The 14,045-nt window shown below is 36.5% G+C and overlaps 3 protein-coding genes across 5 annotated transcripts; 2 read left to right on the forward strand and 1 right to left on the reverse strand.

Moving 5' to 3' along the window:
* The first annotated feature begins 1,114 nt into the window (after positions 1-1,114).
* Positions 1,115-5,225, forward strand: LOC116128788 (cellulose synthase-like protein E1). 3 transcript variants are annotated; one of them, XR_004127808.1, is made up of 9 exons: positions 1,116-1,546; positions 1,622-1,943; positions 2,252-2,392; positions 2,478-2,609; positions 2,730-2,942; positions 3,050-3,310; positions 3,435-3,782; positions 3,870-5,049; positions 5,131-5,225. XR_004127808.1 is itself a non-coding variant. In XM_031414546.1 (8 exons), the coding sequence occupies exons 1-8, from the start codon at positions 1,176-1,178 to the stop codon at positions 4,413-4,415; spliced, it is 2,259 nt and encodes a 752-aa protein (XP_031270406.1). In that variant the 5' UTR covers positions 1,115-1,175; the 3' UTR covers positions 4,416-4,550. The 3 variants fall into 3 exon arrangements, 2 of the variants coding, with proteins under 2 accessions (XP_031270406.1, XP_031270405.1); XM_031414546.1 differs by lacking the exon at positions 5,131-5,225 and having other exon boundaries at positions 1,115-1,471; positions 3,870-4,550; XM_031414545.1 differs by lacking the exon at positions 5,131-5,225 and having other exon boundaries at positions 1,119-1,546; positions 3,074-3,310; positions 3,870-4,548.
* Positions 5,226-5,337: 112 nt separating this feature from the next.
* LOC116128789 (succinate dehydrogenase subunit 6, mitochondrial-like) lies at positions 5,338-7,899 on the forward strand. The gene is made up of 3 exons (XM_031414547.1): positions 5,338-5,648; positions 6,482-6,584; positions 7,526-7,899. Exons 1-3 carry the CDS (start codon positions 5,496-5,498, stop codon positions 7,678-7,680), a joined length of 411 nt encoding a protein of 136 aa, XP_031270407.1. The 5' UTR covers positions 5,338-5,495; the 3' UTR covers positions 7,681-7,899.
* Positions 7,900-9,082: 1,183 nt separating this feature from the next.
* Positions 9,083-13,862, reverse strand: LOC116128798 (probable acetyl-CoA acetyltransferase, cytosolic 2). The gene is made up of 14 exons (XM_031414553.1): positions 13,693-13,862; positions 13,498-13,596; positions 13,239-13,412; positions 13,031-13,136; positions 12,431-12,569; positions 12,078-12,155; positions 11,924-11,989; positions 10,737-10,819; positions 10,237-10,336; positions 10,041-10,151; positions 9,915-9,956; positions 9,666-9,752; positions 9,424-9,509; positions 9,083-9,337 (listed from the first exon to the last, which is right to left on the reverse strand). The coding sequence occupies exons 1-14, from the start codon at positions 13,730-13,732 to the stop codon at positions 9,304-9,306; spliced, it is 1,245 nt and encodes a 414-aa protein (XP_031270413.1). The 5' UTR covers positions 13,733-13,862; the 3' UTR covers positions 9,083-9,303.
* Between the last annotated feature and the right edge of the window lie 183 nt (positions 13,863-14,045).

Raw genomic sequence — 14,045 nt, forward strand, 5'->3', positions numbered from 1 at the left:
GCACGAAAATCGTAAATCCCCACACTCACTTCTGCCAAATGAGATATGAAAAAATTAAAAAAATGCATGAAGAGGATAATCAAAATCTATCAACAGAGCAATCAAAATTTGTTCATACAGCAGGAAATGATGTTGAAAGAACCAAAAACAAAGCACTCTAGATTGCTTTCTTCTACGTTTAGTGGGTTCCAAAGACAAGAAACAGGTAAAACTAAAGAAAAGGTTTCTTGATAAATGTTGCTTATGTTTGGGGAGAAATACGTACTGCATGGTTTGCGGGAATTTGACAGTCAATAACAGCCTACTGAACAGCCTTTCTTAAGCTTCCTATATTTGAGAAAAATCTGCAATATACCAAATTTATGTAATATATATAAAGTATTGAAAATGGTTAATAAAATGAATATATACATGGGTAGAAATTTAAAATGTCTATCAATCAAAATTAGAAAAATCTTATAAAGGATAGAAATATCATTCGTTCTTCATTAATTATATTATATAATATAAAGATAAGGTGACAGGCCTTCCCTTAAATAAAGTTCAGTGTTTTATTGGAGCACGGCAACTATTATTGGTTGTAGAACTGCCATCAAGATGCATGCTCTAAATGGGATTTGTCCCTGTTGGCCATCACATCACTGTCCCATTCAGCCTGTTCAGAGTTATTTTCGTTGTAGATAATTTTCCTAATCTTATCAAGTTATACAATAAAATTATATTTACTTACAAATGTTATTAACCATCTTATTATTCTATATGCACTATAACAAGAAGAAACTAAAAAATGAACTACTGTGTATTAAATGCCGCCTGGAATGTTTTAATCAATCCCGCATGCATATAAACCAAGTCTCCAGTACGCGCCTTCTCCATCATCATTCAATTATTTTCTGGCCCTATTGGCTTAATTTTAACAGTCGTTTTCTAAGAGGCAAAACTGATTCGGCTTTCTAATGTGTGCATCATTACTCAACCCCTCATACATGTGGACCAAGTCCCCAGTCCGTGCCTTTGCCATCACCGTTCTGCATCACTACTCACTTGTTTTTATATTAATTGTCTTCTTGCATGAACAAGATTAAACCTAGAGTTTGACCTTAATTACAAAGCATTACCACCTCATGAAGAGTGATAATGATATTTAAAATCGAATTTCTCCTTTAATTTTCCTTATGCACACAACAATTACTTACAGTATCGACAATATCTTTTCCTCAACTCCTTTGTCTAGAGAAGTGAAGTTGAGGGATATTTCAGAGGAGATGGAGAGCAAAGATTATGTTCCTCTCTTTGAAACAAAGCCAGCCAAGGGACGTATTTTGTTCCGATTATATGCAGCTTCAGTCTTTGTGGCTATCTGCATGATCTTTGTTTACAGAGCGAGTTACTTTCCCAGCAGCTTGGAAGGACCAGCAATTGAAAGATGGGCTTGGAGTGGAATGTTTCTTGCTGAGTTATGGTTCAGTTGGTATTGGTTTGTCACTCTTGTTAATAGATGGAACCCCATCTATCGTTACCCTTTCAAAGACAGACTTTCTCTTAGGCAATCTCTCCTTCTCAATCTCTAGCTGAAATTATTTTGCCAACAAAACAATAATCTTCTTATTCTCATTAATAGGTACGAGAAATATTTGCCAGGAATAGACGTATTTGTGTGCACGGCAGATCCCGTAATAGAGCCTCCCACTATGGTGATCAACACAGTGCTATCAGTCATGGCTTATGATTATCCACCGGAGAAGCTGAGTGTTTATTTATCGGATGATGGCGGTTCAGATTTAACGTTTTATGCCATGTTAGAGGCGTCTCGTTTTGCAAAGGAATGGATACCATTTTGCAAGAAATTAAACGCAGAACCCAGGTCACCTGAGGCTTATTTTCAGTCAGCAGTTGAACCAATTGATGATCCAATCATGGCGAAACAGTGGCAGTCTATAAAGGTAATCATTTAATGTCATTCTTATGCACAAGACATAAGTGGAACTCGACAATGACATGCAACATCTATTAGTTTTTGGCTTTAGTGTAACAGAGTTAAATGTAAAAATCCAAATTCTTCCACATAAAAAACTAGAAACTTGTTGTAAATTTACAACCCATCTACTCCCTTGACTTGTAAACAAATCAGCTCCATATATATTAGTAACCTAAGTGTTTGTAATACGCAAGTTTGATGTTGACTCAAGTTTAATTGTGATACGTATTAGTTTGATTAATATTTCAAACCATATCAATATCTCTATTACAGAAATTATATGAAGATATGAACGAACGGATTGAAACTGCTACAAAGCTAGGCCGACTCTCAGAAGACACACGTAAAGAACACAAGGGATTTCGTGAGTGGGACTTTGTTCTAAGCCGTCGCGATCACCAAACCATTCTACAAGTACTAATTGTTACAATTTAATTTTGTTTCGGTTTCACATGAAAACATTTTATAATTAATGTTGTGTATTGATTGATGAATATAGATACTAATTGATGGGAGAGATCCAAAGGCTGTTGATATAGAAGGACAACGCTTGCCTACGCTGGTGTACTTGGCACGAGAGAAGAGACCTCAATTTCCCCACCACTTTAAAGCTGGAGCCATGAACGCACTCGTAAGCTCCTAATACATTAATATACTTGGCATGCTTGGACATTTTTGAAGAACTTACACTAAACTCTGCTGGTTTATGTTCAAAAAATTCCTGTCTGATAGCTTAGTTTCATATGAATAGATAAGGGTGTCATCGGGGATAAGCAATGGCTCGATTATTCTGAATGTGGACTGCGACATGTACTCAAATAACTCTGCTGCTGTGAGAGATGCCCTTTGCTTTTTTATGGATGAAAAGCAGAGCCATAATGTTGCTTATGTACAGTTTCCACAGAACTTCAGTAACCCCAAAAAGAATGACCTTTACGGTAGTTCCCTGATGGTAATAATGGAGGTAGACTTCTGAACTCTTTATAATCTTATACCATCTTTAAACATTTTACATTTTTGGGTGCCGGAGGAAATTTTGATGAAAATTTATACTCTCGTTCTATCTGAAAGAGTTGCTGTTACCTTCCCTATCAGTTGGAGCTTCCCGGAATTGATTCCAATGGAGGGCCTTGCTACATTGGTACTGGGTGCTTTCACAGGAGAGAGACTCTCTGTGGGAAGAAATATGGCCAGGATTGTAAGACGACAGACTGGATCAAAACGGTGAATAATAATGATAGAGAAGTTGAAGAAAGTGCAGTTGTACTAGAAGAATCATGTAAAGTACTTGCAAGTTGTAGCTATGAGGAGAATACTCTATGGGGAAAGGAGGTTTATCTCTCTCCCTCATTCTCGCTCACACATGCACGATTAATTGTTCATGTATAAATATAGATAAGAGTAAAACTATAATCTCTTGGGATGAGTTTTTAAAATTTGTTGTATTGTTTGGCAGATGGGTTTGATGTACGACATTCCAGTGGAAGATATAATGACTGGATTAGCTATACAATGTAGAGGATGGAGATCCATCTATCATACTCCTGAAAGGAAGGCTTTCTTAGGACTTGCTCCCACAACACTTGGTCAGTCACTCGTGCAACATAAGAGATGGGCTGAAGGTGATTTTCAGATCTTCCTTTCAAGCTACTGTCCTTTCTTGTATGGACGTGGAAAGATCCCACTCAAACTTCAGCTTGCATACTGCCTCTACTTGATGTGGGCTCCATATAGCTTGCCTACTCTCTACTATGTTTTTGTGCCATCCCTTCGTCTCCTTAGAGGCATCTCCTTGTTTCCTAAGGTATGGATGCTTTTAACAGATCATCATTATTTTTCAAAAACAATGTTTGGATACAATCTTAAGTTATGTTTCATCTTAAACCATCAGATTTCGAGTCCATGGGTTATGGCATTTGCATACGCGATGTTGGCCAACCGTGCATACAGCTTAGGAGAATTTATATGGGTTGGAGGCACAGTCAAAGGTTGGTGGAATGATAAAAGAATGTGGATGTTCAAAAGAACAACTTCATACTTCTTCGGCTTCGCTGAAAACATACTGAGGCTACTGGGTTTTACAAAGTCTTCCTTTGAGATCACAGCAAAGGTGGCTGAAGAGGACATATCTGAGAGATTTGAGCAAGAGACAATGGAGTTTGGTGCCTCCTCACCAATGTTCACCATTTTAGCAACAATTGCTTTGCTCAACCTGTTTAGTTTTCTTGGGGGACTAAAAAGGGAAATGTTAGATGGCCGCTGTAAAATATTAGATCAATTTGTCGTGCAGATGCTTCTAAGTGGGGTTGTGGTATTGATTAACCTACCATTATACCAAGGACTCTTCTTCCGAAATGACAATGGAAGGATGCCTAGTTCAGTAACATTCCAGTCAACTCTCATCGCTCTATTGGTCTGCACAATAGCTGCATGTTAAGTACCAAAGTGCTACCTCCAGATGCACAGCAAAGTTTGAGAACTGTTTGTTGCATTTGCAAAGGCAAATTAATAATTCATTGTTGTCATATATAATCTCTTGATTGCTATCTACAGCAGATGCTTATTTTGTAAGAATAAATATAACTATATTAATATTACTACTGTCTATTATTCTAGACTGAAAAATGTTCATAGTTTATGCCAAAATTGTGATCCTAATATACGAGAAAGGCTTTAATACAAGGCTACAAGCTTCCTAAAGTAGCATTGGAAAACTGTCAAAAGCTGACACATGGTTTCCCTTTCCATGCTATTTTGGAAAACAATTAGACCATCCAGTTCCCATGATCAAGCTACACGCCACTTCCAGACTTCCATTACTTCTCTCTTCTCTCTCTTTTGAGGCAAAAGAGGAAGAACCCTAGACTGACACAGCCCACCTTTTTCTCCCACCCGTAAAGACCATTCATTTTTAATCTTCAAGACTGTCCCTTCACCCTTGTCCCTTGACTTGCTCTCCAAATCCATTTCAAGAGTCGGTTTTTTAAGCTTCATTTTTGAGCTTCAACAATGGAGGAAGTAGTACAAGTTGGTGTTGGAGGGCTGCAAATGGGTAGAACCTACAATCCCAGGTATGCAGATTTTTTTTAAATGTAGTAAAGGCATGATAATGGGAAGAATAAACAGGTTCCAGATGTTCTCTTCAACCACAGGTGGTGAGGCTGTTGAAACAATTGAGCCACAGATAGAATTGGCAGAAAAAATTATGCAGGGTGAACCTAATATTGTGGAAATTGTAGCCGAGGAATACAGGATGGTGAAGGAGATGGCGCCATCTGCCACGCCATCACGTTCCACGTCACCTTTTTTTTTTTTTTATTTAACCCAAATAAAAAAGAATTTTTTTTCTCAAAATCCATTTACTCAGCCGATCTCATCTCAATCTGCCAAGCACGCCTCGCCGAACCAACCCGAACCGTCGTTTTCACGCCTCGTCAGACGCCGACACTAATTAGTGCGCTGGAGCAGTGTTTCGATTGAGAGAAGGTCTAAAGAAGCAGATAGAAGTTTTTGAAAAATGGGAGAATCAAGAGAGCAATCATTCTGGGGTGAAAGGTTTTCCTTTCTTCAAAATTATTCTAGATTCATCAAGCGTGATAAACCACTTCCTTCTTGGTCCTCGTCTGATGTCGACGAATTCATCACCTCCGATCCCGTTCATGGCCCCACTGTAATCTTCTTCTTCGCTCTCATTTCTTTTTCTGTTTGGCTTTTTTTTTTTTTTTTTTTTTTTAACTGCCTTTTTATAAAATAGTTTAAGTTAGATTTAATTTTAATCTTAAACTGTGGTTGTATGTTAAGCTTTGTGGAGAGAAAAAATTGTTATTTTTGGATTTGATTTTAGTTTGTGATGAGTAGTTTTAATGAATTGAGTTTATGAATAACTGTCATTGATTTTATTTATTACCGATTCGTAATTTTTTTGTATGATGTTAACTTCTAGTTGTGAATTTAAGGGGGTTTTGTTTGAAAGAGTCAAATGTGTTTTGGAGGGTAAATGAATGTGAACTAAATAGGAGTACTCAACAGTAGCTAAATTTTTTTTCCTTTGTTGTTACTAAATTGGATTTTCTTTTTGTTTTATTCTTTTGAAAAGATACCAGACAATTTGATTGGATTTGTCTTTGGTGAAATGCCAATATACGACTTAGATAGAAGAACTGGAAAAGCAAGAGTCCAGTTTTACATATCAATGCTTCCAAAGTTGAAAATGCTTCAAATTGCGTAGCTGATTGAAGGAATGGGGTTATGTTTCCTCCTTAAGATACGAAAAGAGTCTACTTTACCCAATTAGTTATCTCACTTTTTGAGCTTGTAAATTGTGTTATTAGCTTTGCGGCATGTAAAGGGAAGTACCAGTGAAGTTCTGTGTTTGAAATGTCTCAGTAGAAGGCTGATATCAGTTAATATAATATATCTTCAGTTTTTGATGGTTCTATTTAGTATTTTACTGCATCCTGTTTCCTTTTTGGCTATGAATTCTCATGTCCTTTCCTTTTTCAGCTGAAGACTGCTAGGGAAGCAGTGAACTTTGCTATTACTGGAAGTGTTATTGGAGCAGCATCGACTGCGGGTACTGCATGGAAATATTCCAGGAGTTTACATGGTAACGTATTGCCTCTTCTCTATGGTTGCTGTTGAAACTTTTCATACTTAAGTATGCCTCCTAATTTGCAAGGGATTATTTATATCCTGTTACTCTATAGAAAGAAGTGGACTTAATTACACCATAAAGATTTACTAGTTTTACTTTTAGTTGTATCTATCTGCATTTTCCCTACTGAATTTTCAATCGTAAAGAGTACACAATGTTAAATTTTCATAATTAGTATATCACATATTATTGATAAGGATTGTACAGAACAAGAATGTCATATCTTGTAGCTTTCCGCTGGATCTTTCTTTTTCTCCTTTTGCACCTTGAGAAAGCTTTTCTATGTTTCCTCACATTTCTCATGTGTTCTAGGCCTGTTCAGGCCTTCTTTAATGTTAAAGTATCATTTCTGCACAATATGATACTCTTATCTATCATGGAGCCTTCAATAGGAGATATGCTGGAGAAATGAACCTTTGCTCACTTAATAGGTTATAATTGGAGTGCTACTGTTGCTTCTGTCTCTCTCTTGCACCTGTGAAAGCGAGGCTTATGGAATGTAGTGTCCCGGAATTAACTTATTTTGATACGACGGGCTTTGTTTTGAGAGATTTTTCATTCCACTCTACATGTTGAGTCGGTGCATGGTCAAAGTTCTGTTCATAAGAACATGATGAACATTACCAAGACAATTTGTTTGGACCAATCCATTGCAACTCCTGGTCATTGATATATAGTGTCAGCTGCAAATCTGGATTTGTAAAAAATGTTTTAAGACCAACTTAATGGTCTTACTTGATTAGATGTCTTGTCTTTGATAGTATTTTTATTATGATTCGTCATTACTATGTTTTTAAACAATAATAAATAATGTTTAGGATTGCACAAGTGCTGTTATTGGTTTTGATAAAGGTAGTTTGTGTTAAGTATCTCACCCCTATTCTATTTAGCAGGCACTGGGTTGTCCTTAGCAGCTGGAGCTGTTTTTGGTTGGACATTTGGACATGAAGTCGCCAACCAGTGGTTTCAACTTTACAGGTTGGACACCATGGCTGCACAGGTGAAGTTTATGGAATGGTGGGAGAAAAAGACTGAGGGAAGGGCATAAAATTTCATCTGCGGTTGAAATTAGTGCTGAAACTTTGTTTCTCTTTCTAGAATAAGAGTTATATGCTTCCATGTCAAAAATGTAATGGTTGATTACTTGATTTGCTTATGCAGCTGCTTGATGTTGGAATTTTGCATGTTTTGGGTCTGAGGGATTCTTAATTGTTTCAACATTTTCAGGAAGCAAATTGATAGAAGTGCAACACACAACAGTTGTTCCTATTATTTCTCTTAACTAGATCATCTTAAATAATTGAATTGTGATAAAGGTGAGAAGGAATGTAGTATTTAATATGTTAACAAATATTCTCAGATGACAAAATAATTAGATTTGATTGAGGTCTTAAAAGTTTATCCAAATCAACTGCATACATTTTGATTCAGTTCCGTTTGTTTGGGTTTTTGTTAGTATCTCAAAAGTCAAAACAAATTTTCCACAACACTTCTTCAACCATTACTGCAACATAAGAGATGGTCTGAAGGTGATTTTCAGATCTTCCTTTCAAGTTTCAAGCTACTGCCCCCTTTACACATGGACATAAAAAAATCACACTCAAACTTCAACTTGCATACTGTACCTACTTGCTGCGGCCTGCGAATAGCTTGGCCACTCTCTACTACGTTTCTGTGCCATCGCTTTGCCTGCTCAGAGGAATCTCCTTGTTTCCCAAGGTATGAATAAAATCAGATTCTTCTAAGACATTTGTTTCTTACACCAGCAGATTTCCAGCCCGTGGATTGTGGCATTTGCATTTCCAACTTTGCCAACTGTGCATACAGCCCAGTAGAATTTATATGGACTAGAGGAACACTCAAAGGTTGGTGGAATGAACAAAGGATGTTCAGAACATCTTCTTCTTCGGTTTTGCTGACAACATACTGAGGCTACTGGGTTTTACAAAGTCTGCCTTTGTCATCACAGCCAAGGTGGCTGAAGAGGACATATCTCAGAGATTTGAGCAACACTTGCATTGCTCAACCTGTTTAGTTTCGTTGGGGGAGTAAAGAGGGAATTGCTGGCAGTGCACAACAAGGCTCTAGACCAGTTTGCCTTGCAGATACTTCTGAATTGGGTGTTGGTATTGATGAACCTACCCGTTTATCAAGGACTAAGGATGCCTACCTCTGTAACATACCGGTCAATTCTAATCGCGCTATTGGTATGTACAATAGCTGCATATTAGGTACTAGCTTAGATGCAGATCCAGATGCTTATTGTTTCAGAGCAAATAAAACCATGTTACTGTTTTATAAAATTTTCATGCAAATAAAACCAGCTGAAGGTGTACATATGGAATTTCCTAATCCATATAGGGAAGGTGTAAAATACTTCGTATAACCACCTTCTGAAAAGATATAACAGCTTGGCTCAAGGTTTCATTAATTACTAATTAAGCAAGGACTAACAGTGACTGAAAATGCTATACCTCCAAATCACTTTCCATGTTATAAATCATCAGTTTTTACAATGAAATATTGAAATTATACATAAAAGGTAACAGTATTATGGTGAACAAACTCAAGAGCTATCTATATATCTTGGTAAGATTTGATCCACTTACCTATATTATTCAAGTTGAGCATCAAAGAAACAAATAATTGAATAAACTTATAATAAATCAATTCACAAGGAGGAACGTCCCATCCTCGCGGCTGGCCTGCAAAGCAAAGTAATTTAATCACTAACTGAAACTCGCTAATAATCCACAAGTAAAGAGGTTGAAATCACTTGTGAAAGGGTTACATGAGCTCAAGAACAAGGGCAGATGCTCCTCCACCACCATTGCAGATGCCACCAACTCCATATTTCCCATTTTTATGTCTCAGTACCTGAAACATCATAACAAGTTGACTGAGATGAAAAATCATTGGAGATAACACAAGAATTGCTTTGCAGCTATACATTATTTGGGAATGTATAGTGAAGAGCAAGAGAAAAAAATTATTTTTGGCAGCATGACAAGAAATAAGCTACCAATGAATTACCCCTAATAGTGTAACCAAGATACGAGCTCCACTACACCCTAATGGATGTCCCAAAGATACAGCTCCACCGTGAGCATTAACTTTTTCCTGTATTCATAAAACAGACACGAATCATTGATGAGGAAAGTTGGTCATTCTTCAGAGAATCAACGGGCAAAATGAAAATCAATGAATCAGCAGGAAAGCAACTAATAACGTCATTCAAACTAGATGAAATTATAAAAGAACAGGATTAGCAGGAAGACTCACAGGACTAAGACCAAGAAGTTTTTGATTGGCAAGAGCTACAACCTGCAAGAAGAGGTTAGAGCACACATTAGTAGTAAGATTATTTGGATACTGGAAGTATCAAAAGGTAGAAGTATAAATTCTTACAGAAAAAGCTTCATTTATTTCATAATAATCAATCTGAGAAGCCTCCAGACCCGCATTTGATATGGCTTTTGGTATTGCAAGGGATGGGGCAGTTGGAAATAATTCAGGAGCCTGCCAAGAGAATATTGTTTTAGCATCAAGTTCTACAAAGATTATGACAACAAGGCGAATACAAGCAAAATATTATATGAACTACTTGAGCTGCATCTGCATATCCTCTGATCTTAGCAATTACTTGCAACCTGAGCTCAAGAGCCTTTGCTCCACTTACTAGCACTAGTGCTGCTGCACCATCACTGCCAAAGATAAAAGATCAGCCCATATAAACAATGTCACTTGGCACCAATGACGACATATTATATAACACAGATTCTTGATGGCATGCTAATACCTTTATTTTTCAAGTGATTAATAATACTTCAAAAAGAAGCCTAGCTGTGCAGTTTATCAGTTCAATTATAACAATGCATTCATGTGAACAAATATATGCCTGGAGATCTTGTTCCAACAGTTTCTTATGTAAAAGACAGGAGCAGAGTGCAAATTCAGTCACATGCTTGTTACATGTAGATCAATCCACTGACAGCACTATATAACTGTTAAGACTCTCCAAAGATTTCAATAGAGCAAACAACATATGCTTTTTCTCCATAGATACACATGAGAGAGAGAGAGAGAGAGAGAGAGAGAGAGTACCTTATGATAGAAGCATTGCCAGCAGTAACAGTACCACCATCCTTAAAACTAGGCCTGAGCTTCAGTAGTTTTGAGGCATCAAACTGCAAGGTACACATAATAAAAGGGGCAAATGATCAGCACCAAGCAAGTAACAAGTCACCAGAAAGTAAGGGTAACGAAAAGAGTACTTCAGAGTCATGCCATTTGCAGTTAAAGGCTAAATTAGTAATAAGAATATAAAATGACAGAAGGAAATACTATTTTCAGCAAATCATACTCTTTCATTAGTATTATGGTAATGGTATCAGAATTATCCATGGCACTTCAAGCATACCACTTGTTCAAACTCAAGACAATGTTTAAGTAGAAAATTGATATGTAGAAGCATGGTGATGCAGACCATATTATATTAGGATTCTTTAGAAAAGGAGATTTTATTATTTTCTTATTTTTAGGTTTTCCCAATTATGTTTTTCTATTCCTATTTTGTTTAGTAGTCCTAATTAGATATTAATTCTTGTTTTAAGTGTTTTTGTTCCCTTATAGACTTGGTATATTAATGCCTATTAATTGAGTTGCTTTGTAGCCTTTAAGGCATAGTTTTTTATTCAATTAAATTGTTTGTTTAGAAGCCCAAGGTTTGAGTTCTTCTTTTTATTATTTTCGGCGTTCTTGTGTGAATCAACAAGACTTAATAGTTAGCTGATTTTCTATATTTGAGGAATCAATGAAGATCCTAACACCCTCTAATTTCAGTATTCTTCGAATCAATGAATTTACAGTTTTATCCCTATCCATGCTGCATCACATGGCAAGTTAAAATAGAGTGAATCTTCAATTGCAAGGAAGCGGTCAAAGAGGTCATTGACAATCATTTGGGGTCAAAGACAATAATGCACCCCTCAATTACTTGATGCACAACAATCAATGAAGCTAGTACCCAGATTGTCTTCCCGTAAATTTCTTAGCACTAAGAGGACCAATATCATTTACATGTAAAGTCCAATGGCTTATTTCTTGAAAAGGAGGTGGTTGTGCAGAAACTTAAGAGTGAAAAATGGAATTTAATCCTTCCATCTACATTTTTAGGAATTCAGTTAAAACACAAGATGATTAGAAAAACCAACATCGCATTATAATGCAGTAATGGTAGTCTAATTCATAAAAACTAATCGCCATGATCATCCAATATATTTAGTTTATACCTTTTCTAAGCCTTCATCCTTATCAACAATTGAGGATGCTTTCCCTCTTCCACCAGAAACTTCAACCTGCAGATACGAATTCATGAACTGATATTGAAGCAACACCAAAGGCCATAAATTTTTTCATAAATTAGACTAGAACTAAAGATTGCACCGGAGCTATTTCCCAGGCAAAGAGGCCAGAATTTTGTGCAGCCATCCCACACTGAAAACTTTTGATAGCGTATGAATCCTGCAAGAAAGCATAGACAAAGGAGGAGAGGAATATTACACAGTAGCGTAGTTATAAGAAAAATATTCAAGGCCACCAAGGATTAACTATACAGATAGTAATGACTAGTATATCAAATGCAAAAGACAAGTAAATAAAAACAGAAATCAGCATTTCCTAACAATTTGAACAATTTGATGCTGGTTGTTTGACACATTCCTAAGCTAATTACCATATATTAAGAGGTTGGAAGACATCGGAAAACCTTAAACGGCATGTATCTCCACTAATATTACCTGCTCTTCCCTTGTTATTGTGTGCTGATCAGCACATATTTCTGCACATACTCCCATTCCGAAGTCATTATACACATCCCACAGGCCATCTTTCATCATGCCATCAACAATTATGTCATGACCCAGTCGAGATCCCTTTCTGTTGACAAAACAGAATAGACATGTAATATGGAAATGTTTCCAAAATAACTTAAAATATTAACAGCATAGTAGGTTACACATTATGAAACATTGAATCTACTACTTCATCAACAGCAATATCTTATTAGCAAAAAACTGCAAGCATAACCAGACAGATAAATGGGACAATGACCAGACAAATCCCCATTAAATTGTGCATCAACTCATTCAAACGACGAAGCAAGTTTACAATATACCAAGTTTAATAGTTGACCCAACTAAGCCCTCCTTCAGTTACACAAACCACTTGAACAAATTTTACAAATTATAATTAAATCACCATCTAATCACCAAGGTAAGCCCAAATTCATCCAGTTCACATAAAACCAATCTATCTTCCAAAAAAAAAGAATCACAACAAGAAAAGAATAACCATATAAATCAATTAATCATTAACACATAGGCAGGACTCATCCTCACCTTGCTTCTGTTAAATACTTAGGCGCATTAGACATGCTTTCTGTGCCGCCAGCTACAACAATATCATTGATACCCAATTGAATACTCTGTGCTGCAAACATAACAGCTGAAAAAAGAAACAGAGATCACATACCAATCACATAACAAAAAAATATAACCACCATGTAATAATGATAAAGACCAAACTTTTTCATCCAAAAAATTCAACCTTTCATCCCTGATGAACAAACTTTATTAATAGTGGTGCATATCACTGAATTAGGAATCCCAGCACCTAAAGCAGCCTGTCTAGCGGGAGCCTGGCCTAAATTGGCGCTAAGAACATTCCCAAAGAACACTTCTTGAACAAGGTTCGGATTCACGTTTGCCCTCTTCAGGGCACCTACAAATTCATTGAAACATGATTAAAAAAACTAAAATTTACAATCGGTTCAACAATAAGGGGTCAAAAAGCTGGTTTTTTTTACTCTCAATAACAACGGAACCAAGCTTTGTAGCGGATAAAGATGAGAGAGAGCCAAGAAAGCCACCCATCGGCGTACGTGCAACTCCCACAATACAAACATCTGAACCGAACCAGAAACAAATTAAGAATTAAAAAAAAAAAAAAATTGTATTGATTTCTGGGCTACAGAGAAAGAAATGAAATAACTATAACTAACCTCGAGCTTTAATAGAATCTTCAGATGTTAGAGGAGCCATAGTAGAGATCTTCTCAACAGAAATTGTAAATTGCCCCAACGTTTTATAAAGGGTCTGAATTATCCAACTGTTTTCACTTGTTTTAGTTACTGATTTTGATCTTGTCGCGTCTTATACTACGTTCGTGTAATGAGTACAATGTCTTATCATTTATTGGAAAAAGTGCTGTAATAAAATAATACAGAGACTTATCCATGACATCATGTATTGATGAGATGGGGTTGAGTTGGGTTGGACAATTTCTATCTGGTTCTTGAACCAGGTGTGCATTGTTACGAACCATTTCTGTTTTATTGGTTCAACAACCTTTTTT

Source organism: Pistacia vera, unplaced genomic scaffold (assembly GCF_008641045.1).
Source record: "Pistacia vera cultivar Batoury unplaced genomic scaffold, PisVer_v2 Contig204, whole genome shotgun sequence".
Taxonomy (NCBI): Eukaryota; Viridiplantae; Streptophyta; class Magnoliopsida; order Sapindales; family Anacardiaceae; genus Pistacia; species Pistacia vera.